Genomic DNA, 14306 nt, shown 5'->3' on the forward strand with positions numbered 1-14306 from the left:
ATAAGTGCGGCATGATAGCCACTTCCAGTTGGTTTCTTTAAGTTATGGTTAACCACTATTTCGAAATGCTTGGTTTTAGTTACAGCCTTATCATAAGTTCTTTTCTACTTTAACACTTCCGTTTTGTTTATAGCTTCCAATAAAAAAATTGTCATCCACCCATTTGTAGAAAAAAGCCGCAAAGAAAAATTAATACAGGTTTCTAAAGAAAGCAAGCTTCCATTTGAAAAAGAATTCATCCTTGTTTGGGGTATACACTCTACCACCCTATCTAACCAGGAGCTTCTCTATGCTACATTTGTGGTTTTTTAGTGATAGGTATGCATATATATGTACTATTTGAATCAGGTATTCAAAAGATTAGCATCTATGTTCCCCATCTTTATCCTGTACACAAACATTCTCTTTTTTTTTTTTTTTTTTTGCTACATTGTTCTTCACTTGTATAGGTACATGCAGGCTGAATACCAAACTGTCGGTCCAAAAGGCCTTGCTAAGTACGCGTCATTATGTGTAGTAAGGCAAGGCCTTTTTATTTTCTCGTTATATCTATGTCCACTAACTGTGCAAATAAATATTACCAGTCTGCTACTTTCGTCAGCATTATCATATGAGCAAATCCGTGGCAGGTTGACGGGAGCCTTGAGCGGTTAGCCAAGGAGAGCGACCTCTTGCGCCAGGCGTACGGCCACTTCTTCGATTTGACGGTGGTGAACAACGACATTGAGGAGACCATCCACACTCTGGAGACCACGCTGGAGGCCCTGGACAACAGCCCTCAGTGGGTGCCGGTCTCGTGGGTGTACTGACGAGCCGGCACCCCACATTGACTATTGATCTTCCGGTGACCATCGTTGCCGCCGCAGCTGTGGTCACAGCCGCTCGGGAATGGCCATTTCGATCAGCCAGCCATTTGTCATTGTGCCACACACACGCAGAGTCGCTCGCTCTGTCCTGCATCGTGAAGACAACAGCAACAGTTGTGCCGTCTGTGCCATCGTGCTCAACGAAAGAGCAGAACGCTGCCACCGGGCTGCAGGAATGCGATGCTTTTTGGCACATTTTCGTGCTGTCTTTTAGAAATGCCAGCTCAAAAGTTTTATTCTCTCTCGGAGGAAACTATGAAAGTCCTTAATGGGACCCTACGGAGAAAAGGGCCAATGAGCTGCTGTAATTGCTTGATGGTTACGGTGCTCAGCTGCTGACCCAAAAGACTCAATTACAAAAGACACATTTTAAAAAAACTCATTTCAACGAAGCTATAAATCTGAATGCTGTGAAATCTGAGGAACCCCAGGCAGCCAGAATTATCCGAAGCCCTCTATCACTAGTCTTTCATAGCCCGAGTCGCTTGGGGACCCTGAACCCCATAGAATGAAGAAAAACGATCTCTTCATTATTAGTGAACAATTAATCTGCAGTAGCAAGAAGCCCACTCTTTCCGTGAGATGGGGCTTGGCAAGTCAGAAAGTTCACAAGAATAATATTGTGACGGTGCTTCAAAGTTACCACATAAGCTAACTGCAGTGTTGTAAATTTTGGTGGTGTCTAAAAGGGCCTCCGTAATTCTTGGTTTGTTACAAATAGTTACATTCTATTATAATGATGTGAGACTTGAAAAGAAGTTTATGAAAATTATATTGAGCTATTTTGGTGGTAACTCAAAAAGGAATCGGGTTCTACTGTTCTTGGCCTGAAAAATCAAGTATGGAACTTTCAGTTTCATGTTGCCATTCCGTAAAGAGTGCATAATCGTGAAACAAATCACAATAGAATTTTCGAATTAAGACTTGTAAGTCTTGTGACACCTTAATATGTAAGCTTTTTATTGAGTTAGCCATATAAATTATCATTGTCTTGCTAAATATTCGTTATTGCTGTCACAAAAATCTTCATGTGAACAGATTCATTCTGAAACACTTTTGGGTATTGTTGACTTTGATGGCATTGCTCATACTTTGTTCATGTTAAACATTTGTTTTATGATTATCATGCAGGGTTATTAAGTTCTACTCTTTCTATCAGATGAACTGGGAAAATTGTGCATATTCTAGTAATAACTGTACTCCCCTTTAGGGTACAGTTTAAGTTATCTGATAAGATAAAATAAAAGGTTCTTGCTTCAAGCCAGGCCATGGCAGCTGCCTTTGGAAAAAGAGCGTGTCTAAGAACAAGAGATAGTCATTGTTGTACAGGTGTCCTATCCAAGTGTGTCGCTGAAAGCACCAGCTGAACTTTGAAATATGAGGTGAGCTAAAACACCAAAATGCTTAAATCGACTACAGATTACCTACTTTAGAAACATACAGCGATTAGTATGCTATTTAAATTGGTCGAATAGTCCATTCATTTCCTTGGCGGAAAAAGGTCATTGTTGTAAATTTAACAGCATTTTCTGTGTACCTGGGCCACTCTCACTGTGAACAGAGTTATTAGCTTGAAAAACAGGCCAATTTATGTTTGTTCATTTAGTCCAATTTAGTCCAGCAACGTTCAGACACTTCTAATATGCGTAAAGAAATTTACACAGTGTTCTGTCCCATCCGTTTCTTAGTCTCATCCAAGATCTTCCTTGTTTTGTACTAACCAGATATGTTTGAAGCCTGTAGATCGCATCAACTGACTCAAGTTTGCTCTCTGATAGTTTAGAAAGTTTTCATGAAATTAGAAATAGTGGCGCTGCAACACCTTAGCAACGACTTGCTTGCCTTCTGGAGGCATCTCAGGAACAAACAGCTCTTCAGAAACTTTTATGAACGCAAAAATGCACGTTCTAAATAGTTGGTGCTCGACAGCCTAGACTTATTGACTTCACTTTCAAGTGTATCACGTTGCATTCTCTGTCCATTGTTTTGGCCTACATATTTCATTGCTTTCAATGAACCAGAGATAGCTAACACAGTAAGCCATAAAGCATAGTAAATATCAACTGTTGCTTGCAGGAACTCGAGAGTATTCAAGGACTATATCGCTATGCCAATTCAAAACATTCCACAAAGCACATTGCTTTATAGTCTTCAATTATTGCTTTATGGGTTTGCTTTGGCATGCACGGTGATGCACCACCTGATTGAACAGGATTTGAACAAGCTCTTAAACCAGCACCTCCCTCCCTCGCCCACCTGAAACTGATGACATGGTGTCAGACTGACATTTTCCTTGAGCAGCACCTGCCGAGTGGCGATAGTACTCAACTGCCAACTCGCAGTTCGTGAGATTGAAACCCGGCTGCAGCGGTAGCATTTTTTATGAAGGCGAAAATGCTTGAGGCCCATTTGCTTGATTTAGGTGCGCGTAACATTAAAGAACCTCGGGTGAACGAAATTTCTAAAGCCCTCTACTACGGCGTCTGTCATAATCATATGGTGGTTTTGAGACACTAAGCCCCAGATGTTATTACTATTATTATTACTTCCCTCGAGCAAACTTATGCTTAAACAAACAATTGCATAAAAATGCCTAAGATTAGCTTCACATTCCTAGTAAGCTACTAAAGGTTGACCGAGCATTCACGGATGCATGCTTTGAAAATTCAGTCAGAATATTGTGCACTTGTGTCCCTTCATCGTAAAGGCATAGCAATACAAAAATAAAATCACACGTTGTTCGGGTTGCAGTGTTTGGGAGAGTGAGAGAGCTACTTGCCATTTGGATGGTTGGTGTATGCTCAACGGTGAATGTTCAACAGTGATAGAGCGAATGTTTTAAAATACTACCATGGATAAGGGTGAGCATAAATGTAGGCAAGAAGGGTGCTGAACTGTTCAATTTTTTTTAGTCGTTCATTTTCTGCTAACATTGAGCATACAGGAGGTATTTTTCATTAACGTGCTTTCAGTGTGCATGTGTTTCTGCCTTGGTCTGTACTCCAACACTCCAAATACCAAGTGTTTGTAGGTAATGGCAACGCAAAGAAGGGCCATGCATGCATTTCGAAAAATGCCTTTTATTTGCTTATTGTCTACAAATATGAACAGCTAAAAGAGCGCCAATCCTGTCTAGATATACATCCTCATTTTCCTGCGCTCGTGATTTCAGTACTGCGAGGAGCGGGGAGGAAGGGAGATCTTTCTTTTTTTTCCTCTTCCCCTCATGCGCCTCACATGCTGTCCCTATCATATCGTGGAAGGTTTCCCTCCTAGAGCAGTATCGAGAGAGTGTAAAAGCATCGCATTCTTCCAGCCTCATTCTGCGCCGAAATGCTAGTTCTATCCTCCGCACACTGCAATATGATGACTTGATCAGGTGCAACGACATTGATTCTCCACAACCACCAGAGTGCCTCCGTATGTTTTCAAGTGACTTTGCGGACTTCTTTATTCAAAACGGTGTTGGATGGCTAGAGTGACCGCCTGCTCGCCGACCCCGCAGCGCCTTGCTTGCCCAGGCCGGAGGGTCATCGCAGCAGCAAACTGGTCTACGGTTTTGTTGTGGAAACCAAGGAAGAGTGGTGTAGTGGCACGTCATGCTAACTGTGCACTGCTGCGTGACCATCGCCCGTGTAACTCTCGTCATTATTATTTTTGTTGCTTGCGAATGGCAGTGTGAATGGGGCGACCTCTCTTTAGTTTTCTCTTTTAATGGAGAGTGTTTGTTGTTGGTGTTGCTGTAATTAGCGATGAGCGAGCCAGTTTCTTGTTCCAGATAATTAGCAGCTCTTGCTCAGGAATCATGTCATCCTCTTCGCGCATCATTCGTACACTGCGCGAACTGTTGGAAAACATGTTTCTCGTGTTAACGACTGCAGCTGCAACGGCCTGCTTCACCTGATATTATAGTAGCGTCAAGTTTACCTCAATCTTAGTGCAATATTTTATAAAATATTTTGAAGAAGAGGGATTGTTAAGGCGCTCAATTTCCTTACGAGTGTTGGGCTGGAAGAACGTTAGTGGGCTGTATTTTTTTTTTCTACTTCACTAATTACAACTGAATTCTGTTAGTTCGTGAATGCACTGTAGCAGCTGTTTTTTATCACTTGTTGGCACTCATAAGTGTTTCACTACTGCCTTAGCGCCATTAAATGTTACACTGCGTGCAACTAACTAGCTCGATCCAAGTTATTAATTACTTCAAAAGTGTATTGAAAAATCTGTGAATGATCGAAGTTTGTATTTTGGCCTCCTAACGGCGTCTCTTGTAGCTCATGTGTCGCTTTCAATGAAGTATTAATAGGCAGCTGAACAACCAGTACAGTTGAACCTTGCTGTGGAATTGTGTTAGTTGCCGTTAGTGCAGAACTTGCGTTCATGCCTTTGGGAGTGGGAAACCTGTGAGCTCTCAACTGTCGGATAGCCTGTTCTATGTCTACAGTATTGAGTACAGATGTTCATATTTAGTAACTGTGTTTACATGGTAACACTGCCATGCCCTCTTTTTTTTTTTTTTTTTCATTTTGAGTGAAGCAGGCTGATGCAGATAAAAGGAGCAGCGATCGGATGCTGTTATAGTGTGTGCAATCTTAATATTGTTTGTAGCGTTAGCGTATTTTTTACACAGAACTGTATATTTCTGGTGTGGTGACAAAAGCGTTGCTGTAGACCTGTTGAAGTCGTGAACGTGGGCCCAGTGCTTCATTAGCGAGCGAAGTACTGCATTTTTGTTCCATACTCGTGTAGGCGTTGACACAGTACACATACTGCACTGTTATTTGTTGCAAGGCTGCTGCATAGGTTTAACAAAAAGAAAAAGATAAGGCAGTGCATGCGATTCACCTTATGCTGCTTTCGAGGAATTAAAAGCCTCACTGCTACATATCAAAGGGTAGCTGATGCGCGATGATCTCTTTATGACTTCACTGTTGCAGCTGTTGTTTATTGCATTACGCTGGCACGATGGATCTTCGATACGATAACTTTCGGACCTTAGGTTTGGCTGCCTCGTTGGTGTGCGCAGTGAGTGTTACTGGTTTTCGAGGCCCTGCAGGATATCAAGGTGTTGCATAATGGAAGTTTCTTCAAATTGTTCCTTTTTCATTATCATCATTGCACACTTATGAGGGCCCTGAAAGCCTAATTTTATTGTCGTAACTGAGCAGAATTTTATTGAATGTTACAGCAGCATTTTGTCACACTTTCATTCGCCTTCTGTAGCTTGCTATTTGCTGATGCTGTAATGCTTAGCTAGCGTGTGCTTTTTGTCGGCGTTTCGTCATGCTTCATTTTACGTTTTTCTTTTTATCGGTGCCTCACGCATGAGGTACGCATTGATGCCGTCATCAACGCGCTTGCTAAAACATGTCATTTCTCCGGTTGAAGAGTTATGCGCAATTACTTGTCAACTATGGTCTCCATTGTGTTCATTCTTCTCAATCATTGCATTCCTATTTTTGCTCCTTTCTTTGTATGGTGGTGCCTGGGTGTCCTTGCTACGGCAGAGTAATTTTTCATTTAACTTTCCTGTGATTTCAGTGCAGAACTATTTTACGAATGGCTGATGAGTCGAAAGAGTTAATTTATTTTTTAAAAGCTCGTTTCAATGCAGCCTGCATGCCCTGATTGTTGAAATTATTTCACAGAAAACATTCGGTAAACTTACCTTGCTTTAGCTAGCTGTTTGCAAAAAAAACTATGTACTGATTAGATCAATTAACTTTACTAATAGCAGGATTCGATTATAAAAAACATTTTCTTTAAAACTAAGTGGCTGAGTAACTGTTTACAAGAAGAATACTATATTTGCTGCTAGAATGATTCAATGTACTTCATTACCTCAGCCAGCATAACCTATGGTTGTCTGTCAGTGGCTTGTCTTGTACTTTAATATAGATGTCCCGCATGAAATGACAGTTAACAACTGTGAGAGATGTTTTTTTTTTCTCACTCTTATAAAAATTGAGCCAATAAGTAAAGACTAAGCTAATATCAGCAGTTAATTTTGGGTCATGACGGCTTGATTTTGACAGCAACAAACTAGAAGCTTACTATTAGAGGTTTACAGCAGGAGATTCAAATCAATATCAGCAGTTAATTTTGGGTAATGATGGCTTGATTTTGACAGCAACAAACTAAAAACTTACAATCAGAGGTTTACAGCAGGATACTCAAATCAATGTCAAGCCCTGGCGAGCAGTCCCACTGGATCACAAGCCTTTGTCATGGTTACTTCACAGTAATATGACGTTACATTCGTGCAAACTGACATCTGCATGCTTATGTTATTTGAAAAGCACTTGCATAATACTATATTTTTAGGAGTGCATTTTAACATCTTGCATTGACTATTATCAGGGTTCTCATATTTTCAGCTTTGTTATGGTCATATTTGTGGGTTCATTTTCTCTCTCTCTCTCTCTCTCTCCATTAGCATGTTATGCCTTCCGCAAGTCACATCTTGAGCACACTCACTCTGCCATCGCTTGCAATCAGATGGTTCGAATGTTGTTTGCGTCGATCGAGGGCATTATGTGCAAGCATTGACACCCACACTCCGTGATTAGTGTTGAGAGCTCGTTACATGTAGAGTGCAGAAGTGCGGTCTTTTTGTTGGAGAACCCAATTTGGGATGTACAGGTGCTAGCGTGGGTCTCGGTGAACATGAAAGCCAGTAATTGGTTTTTTCTCACATGTCCCTGTAAGTGACAGGGTGAAGAAGGAGATGAAATTTGCAGCATTTATTTGAGTAGCTCTTGCTTGCTTTGTTGCAGAAATAATGGAGGAACATAATCATTAGTACAGCGTCTCATCACCTTCTAGAATGTTTTGGGATGTTCTTCTTTATTGGAGGGCTGCTTTCACACAACTTACAGCTTCTAGTGACGACCTGCTCTCTTGCAAGGAATGCTGACTTCCAGAGAAGAGTATTATTACATTAACAATATCTCTGATAACAAGGGTAGAGGAGGGGGAGGGGGGGGGGTGAGGGGGCTTGCATTTGATGTGACTGGCCAATATAGTGTTAGGGTTGGGTGCTCTTGTAGTTCACACAGTGGTTCACACTATCCTGTGTGGCCAGGCTACCAAGAAAAGTTTTGCTCATTCCTGGCTCTCATGTTTCAGAAGGCTTTACAAATATCTGGGCACAGGTTAGCATGGTATGAATGTTGGTGATCCGGTGACGTCACATTTTTATTTTATTCTTGAACCTGCAGGTCACAAAACAGACGTGACCACCACTGCACTTGCCATTTGTGTCAAGACAAGTTCCCATCATTTTAGACATAAATGGTTCGCATTTCGATGAAGGTAAAGTGCTAGAGGCACGTGTAATTAAATTTAGGGGCACGTTAAAGAACACCAGCCGGTTGACATTTCATGAACCGTCGGCCCCACGGTTCTTCACGTGGTCATGTTGTGGCTTTGGCACTATTAATTATGAGCTTCGAGTGTCATTTTATTTCAAAGTGTTCGAGCAGTGGCAGCAAATAACTATTTGCAGGATAGATTTACACTTTTGTTTGGCGATCGCAAAATTGCCATTTCTTCGAAATCAGTTTTCAGGTGAAAATCTTTTTCTGGTTACGCTTTTTTCAACTGTGACAAAATTTTAATATATAGAAATGTAGCTGTGTAGTTTTCCTTGAGCCGACTTAAAGCATGAATCAATATGCTTTCGTCATTTCATAGCAAAATAAAATATTCAGTTGGCGTAGTCACAGTGAAATGAGGGGGCTGATAACCATCGCAAACAGATACACGTTGCAAATGAATCTTTTTAGTGAGGCTGTCAGTCGTTAAGGACTGCATTAGTAGATACACTGCAGATTTTGCAATGTTGATGACAGCATGAACATGGTTTTCTGCTTTATCTCTGAAGCAATGTTTATAGTTATGCAAATGTATTTTAGCTGTTAATCTTCTATGGAGAGGCTTCTCTTCTCTAATTCTCAAAATTGAATGCTGCTATTGATATTCAACATTTCCTTTTGGTGGCTCACGTGACTTCATAAATCCTTTTTTTAATTACAGGTTAAGTGTGCCCTGTTTACCCTGTTACATGTTCTGATGATCTTCTCAACGGTTCTTGCGGCATTCATTTGTTAGTGCGAGTAGGTATGATGTGACTGGCTTTGTTACACTTTTGCCAGTACAGTTTGTTGTCTGCCAAGCAATCGTGTTCTCGAAGTTGGACCGAAAGCAGCTGTATTCTGGAAGGGCCACTTTTCTGCAATACGTCGGAAGCCCAACCATACATTCCCAGATTGTTCCTGATGTAAAACACTGCAATTTTTATAACACAACGGATGTAGCAACTTTTCTTATCTTGTATGCCATCTTGTCTGTGTTATTTTCGTTTTTTTGTGGAGCCGGGTCTTCGCCAATCCTCTGGACTTTTTTTTTTTTTCGCGGCACAACGTGGAAAAAGAACCATGACACAGCACACAACAGCTAAAGTAAAGGTACTACTTTTGCGAATTCTGTTAATGGCACTAACTGCATCTTCATTAACGATGGTTGTGCTTACATCCACAACAAGGTTTCTTGTAAATCTCAAAATTGCGCAGGGCCTATGTCAACAGAACACTCTGTTAAGCCCTCAGATCTTCTTTATCGGTAGAGTTTGGGCATCTCCCAAATTTACACTAACCAAATATTCGTGCTGGGCACGTTAGCTGCCAAACTCCATCTCTTCATTTTAGTGCCCCTAGCTTCCCTCAGGGTGTAATCTACCTGCATTTCCTCTCCTATTGACTGCACTGCCATCTTTCTATCTACACCACGCATATTGTTTACTGACTGGACCTAATCATTGAGGTGAAGTGTGCAAGCCCATTAATTTCATCCCCGTTTCTTTCTGTGGGTTCAACTCTATGGCACGCATCGAGGATGTTTCTTGCAGAAAGTGGTCATTTCACAGAACGCCATTAGCTGCTCTCGAATGCTTCGCGGTTGCCTGTTATCAGGATCTCTAGCGGGCACCGTTGAATTGTCAAGGATGTTGTTCCACAATGCGTGTCAGCAGGCAGAGAGTCTTTTTGTGGTCTTCGGGATGTCACATTGGCTCGTTTCGTTATAGAGCCACTGGTTGCATTGTTCGCTTTGTGTCGACTGCAGTACCTATCGAAGAAAACTGAAGGAAGCTTTTGTGGTGATGCAACTTACTAAGACGTTGCTCGAGTGTTACACCACGTAATGGAGTGTAGTACGACTCAAGCTGGTCACAGTGCCCCGAATCATGTGCTGGATCAAACAGTGCTGCAATACATCATTTCTTTATAATCACCTCAGTGAAGCATCTGTGCTAATGCAGAACTTCTGTGTGTCATTGAATTCCACTCGAATCTGTTTGCCGAGTAATATTTACTTGTTAATGCTTTCTTAGCAAATGCATGCTTGGTTGTTTTGCTGCAATGCTGCTTTCTTTTTGGTCATGTAAACATGCAATGGTTGTTAGAAGCACGCACATTCTTGCAAAAATACTTCAGTGATTTCTTCTTATGTGAATGTGAAAAAAAAAAGAACAAACAGATATAGTGTGTGCATGCAGATATGAACAATTGAAGGTTTACATGACTAGTCATGACTCATCACTCATTCACAGTGAAGAGGCAGTGCTCACAAGGACTCAACAATAATAAAAAGAAGAATAAATAAAAAAACTGCCTTTTACGTCACACGTGTGATACACTACATAACTGCATATGACCTAATCTACAGGGTTTACATAGTTTAGAGAATGCGTGGGTTATTAAATAAAGTATAAAAACAACTGTGGTTTCTTGTGTCTGTGTTTTTTTTTGTTTTTTGTGCAAAATATGAAATAAAAGCAGCAACGCTAATGTGTTAAATTATACACCATTGTTTAATGAAATGCGCCTGCAAGACGATTGAGAATAACTTTCTTCTTGGCAAAACGTGCTCAAGAAAATGTGTTTGACAACCGAGAGGTGTTGTACACTGAGAAATTCGTTCGGACACTTATACATGGTATTTGGTTGTATCCGTTGTCAATTTCGAATGTTTTAATATATTTGTGCTCAGTTGGGGACTTGACTGCAAATTTAGGTTAGTATGAGAAAATTTACAAACTTTGGTTTGCTCAGGCTTCAATGCATAAAATGTCTGCTGCACCATATCAACATAACGTTTGGTTGTTCAGTGAATTACCTACCCACTACAAGATGTTGGTAAATAAGATGCAAGAAATAAAGTGACAAAATTCTGGAGAAGGTAGGATAGGATAAATTGAGATAAATAGGAAAGAGTTTTTTATCAAAAACAAATAAAAAGTGAAAAATTCTAGTCCTAATACAGTAAAGATTAGGTTAATGCTAATCAAAGTGCTAGATTAGCAGAATTGTGCTTACCCATGCACAAGGTCATTAAATTATTGCATGCATCATTTCCAGGTCACGGTGAGCTTAAAACACTCTTTATAAGTATATATATTCCTGGCAATAATCTACTCACAGTGTCAATTCAGAATCTGCAGTAGGTCAATGATATTTACCAAAAACAAGCTTGATTTGGTGAAAAGAAACTTTTAAATTTTGAAGTTGTGTAATACTTGTACGTTGAATTGACCTACAGTGTAAAAGGGGGAAAAAAATATTGTGCACCGTGCATTTACCACAAATGGTGATCCCCGGTTACGGCAGATTCTTACTGCTATGCCCAAGAGTTGAGGCAGCTGAAAATAGTAAGCCTGCAACAGTGAAATGCGAACGCAGAAGGCGGAGCAGTTTTCTGAAGCTCATTTTTGTGATGCAGCACATTTTCAATCAATCTTGAAACGTTACACGGTGTCAACTTTGTTACAGAAAAAAGTCGACGAGGGTGATGGGTCAGGCCTCTGGCATACCCTGCAACTGTTTGGCATTGATTGCCTTTCTGGGACTTAACACGTGATTAAAATCTAGGATATCTGTTGTGACAGTACAAGAAAGGTCTCGGCATCATTTGACTCCGAAATCTTTATGCTATTACCAATGCCGATAAATGGAAGATTTAAATGGCTGGACAAACTATTAACACCGAATATGCATTCGCCATTGATTTACCTGGCCTACTTGGCTACAAAAGCCAAATTAATCGGTTACAAGTGAAGCAGTGAGGTACTGAAGACATAAACGTTAACAACATAGAAAGCTGAGAGAGTTATAGATCTAGTGGTTACAACAAAACATATTGTTCAGAATGAACATGGCTGAATTTAAGTGATGAGAAGTTCCTGAACAAGAAACGTTGCGGCCATGGACTCGTCTTCATCATTGTGAGTACAAGTTATCTTTATTAAGGCAAGGTCTCTTGTTAATACATTGGCCCCAGCGACATCCCTTCAATGCAGTGAGTAAAGTACAGAGAGCAGTATTTGTCATGAATCTTTGAATCGCTTGTATTTCATTTTTGAAGAGCCAAAGCTGTTGTTAAGCATCTTAAAAGCAGGATGAGTACAAAAGAGAAAGAGACAGGTTTATTTAGAAAAAGGCGGAGCGAAAGCCTGCTCTAGCCTGTTACTCTACACTGGAGAAGGGGAAAGGGAAGAGAAAGAGTAATGGATGATGATGGTGAGATAGAGAGGCAAGTTTATAGAATCTTTTCCAGCTGAAAAAAATGTTATAGCCGCGCATGTAGTCCAGTTGCTTTTAAAAGGACTATAAGCCCTCTTATGACCGCAGTCACACTGTTGGTGTCAGGCCAAGGGCCCAACACGGTCTCATCATTTAATGACTTACTGCGAAATCGTTCAGTAGAAGAAATCAGTGTTTTTCGTTCACGTGCATATGCTGGGCAATCGCAAATTATGTGCTCAAGTGTTTTTGGCACATCACAGTGTTCAAAATTGGGACCGGTGTCACTGCGACCAATGATATGCGTGTAACGTCTTGTGCACACCACACCAAGACAAATGCGGTTAATCGTACTTGCGATGTGCCACTTCAACTTAGACGGTGTACGAAACCTCCTTTCCGGGTTCTATTTGTGAAGTCGCCGTTCCAGCTTGGTTCAGTTCTGAAGTATGTAGCTGCGCATTAGGCAGCGGAGCAGGGCGTTTGTGTCAGCTTGCGAAAATACAATGCGTACCTCAGGAGCACTGTTGAGGGCATTTTTAGCTTTAGTGTCTGCCTTTTCGTTTCCCATCACGCCGCTGTGTGCGGGGATCCACTGAAAAGTGATAAGATGACCATTTGTTGAAGCAACCTGAATAAGTTCTGCAATTTCTATAGCCAAGATGTAATACGGACCTTGCCTCATGACGCAATTAATGGTTTGCAAAGCAAGTTTCGCATCACAGAAAATCGTCCAGGCTCGAGGTTACTCTCCAGAAATAATTCTTATTGTCTCCCTGATAGCGACAAGCTCTGCGGCAGTTGATGTGGTTTATGCTCGACCTTGAATCATCAAGGGATATCCATGTCTAGAATAACAAAAGTTGCGGCAAAGGTGTCTAGAGTGGTGGACCCATCGGTGTACATGTGCAGGAAATCACTGTACGCTGTACGAATGTGATGTAGGGTTAGTTGTCTGAGTCCCACAGGAGAAACAAGGGACTCCTTCGTATTCCCAGAAATCGTAAAACTAACAGGTGGCTTAGGCAGGACCCATGGAGGCACTGCAGAAACACTCGGTGGGGAAAACCTTGATTGTAGAATATTCTCATGCGGCTATGTCACTCTTGAGAAACTGCAGTCTGAGTGAGTGGCAGGTAGCGCTGATAGTGGGTGCTGCCTGTGTCAGCTCAACTATCGAAGGTGAACTCCAAGTGGCTCGTAAAGCATGTATACACCGATGAGACAAGCTCGAGCCTCCTCAATAGTTTCATTTGCTGAAGTACAGTGCTGTAGACCCAAGCGTCTTGGCAAGCCTTGAGCTTGAACACACTCTAGCATCTTCACACAACTAGGTCTCATATTGGAGAGCACCGGCATGCTGTATCGTAGGTATCTTACAAATAGAGCTTTGTACAATTGAAGTAGCGATTATTCTGATGGGCCCCATCTTGCTCCTGCCACGTTGTGAAGAACGAAAACATAGCTCTTCAATTTAGATTTAAGTACTAAGACGTGTGTCGTCCACGATAGATCTTTGTCTATGACAACCCAAAAAAACTTGTGGTGCGTTACAGTAGGTATCGCTGTCCCATTAATAAATATCGGGTATTGTGACATATGCTTGTGCGTGAACGCAAGCACTGTGCATTTGTCTATTGAAAGAGTGAGCCCCTAACGTCGTAGATATTTGGCTGTGATTGTCACTCCATGCTGTAGTCGTGCACACAGACGAGTAGTTCCAGATGCCCATATGCTTGTCATTAGCCTATGTACTGATCTTCACCGTGCTGGGAAGTTGTGCTGCTAGGCCGATCATTTTGACATTGAATAGAATCAGGCTGAGAACTCTCCTTAGGGCACACTACGATGAACTTTGTAT

General features: G+C 41.3%; 1 protein-coding gene across 6 annotated transcripts in view; it reads left to right on the plus strand.

The window, feature by feature from the left end:
• The window catches only part of CASK (peripheral plasma membrane protein CASK), an 822681-nt gene extending 812032 nt beyond the window's left edge, over positions 1-10649 (plus strand). For all 6 annotated transcript variants that reach the window (XM_075887512.1, XM_075887514.1, XM_075887513.1 and 3 more), the window contains one exon: positions 630-10649. In XM_075887512.1, coding sequence (XP_075743627.1) covers positions 630-809 — 180 coding nt within the window. In that variant the 3' untranslated portion in view covers positions 810-10649. The remainder of the gene's footprint in view (positions 1-629) is intronic.
• Positions 10650-14306: the final 3657 nt, after the last annotated feature.

This window comes from Rhipicephalus microplus, chromosome 1, assembly GCF_043290135.1.
Source record: "Rhipicephalus microplus isolate Deutch F79 chromosome 1, USDA_Rmic, whole genome shotgun sequence".
In the NCBI taxonomy this organism is placed as follows: domain Eukaryota; kingdom Metazoa; phylum Arthropoda; class Arachnida; order Ixodida; family Ixodidae; genus Rhipicephalus; species Rhipicephalus microplus.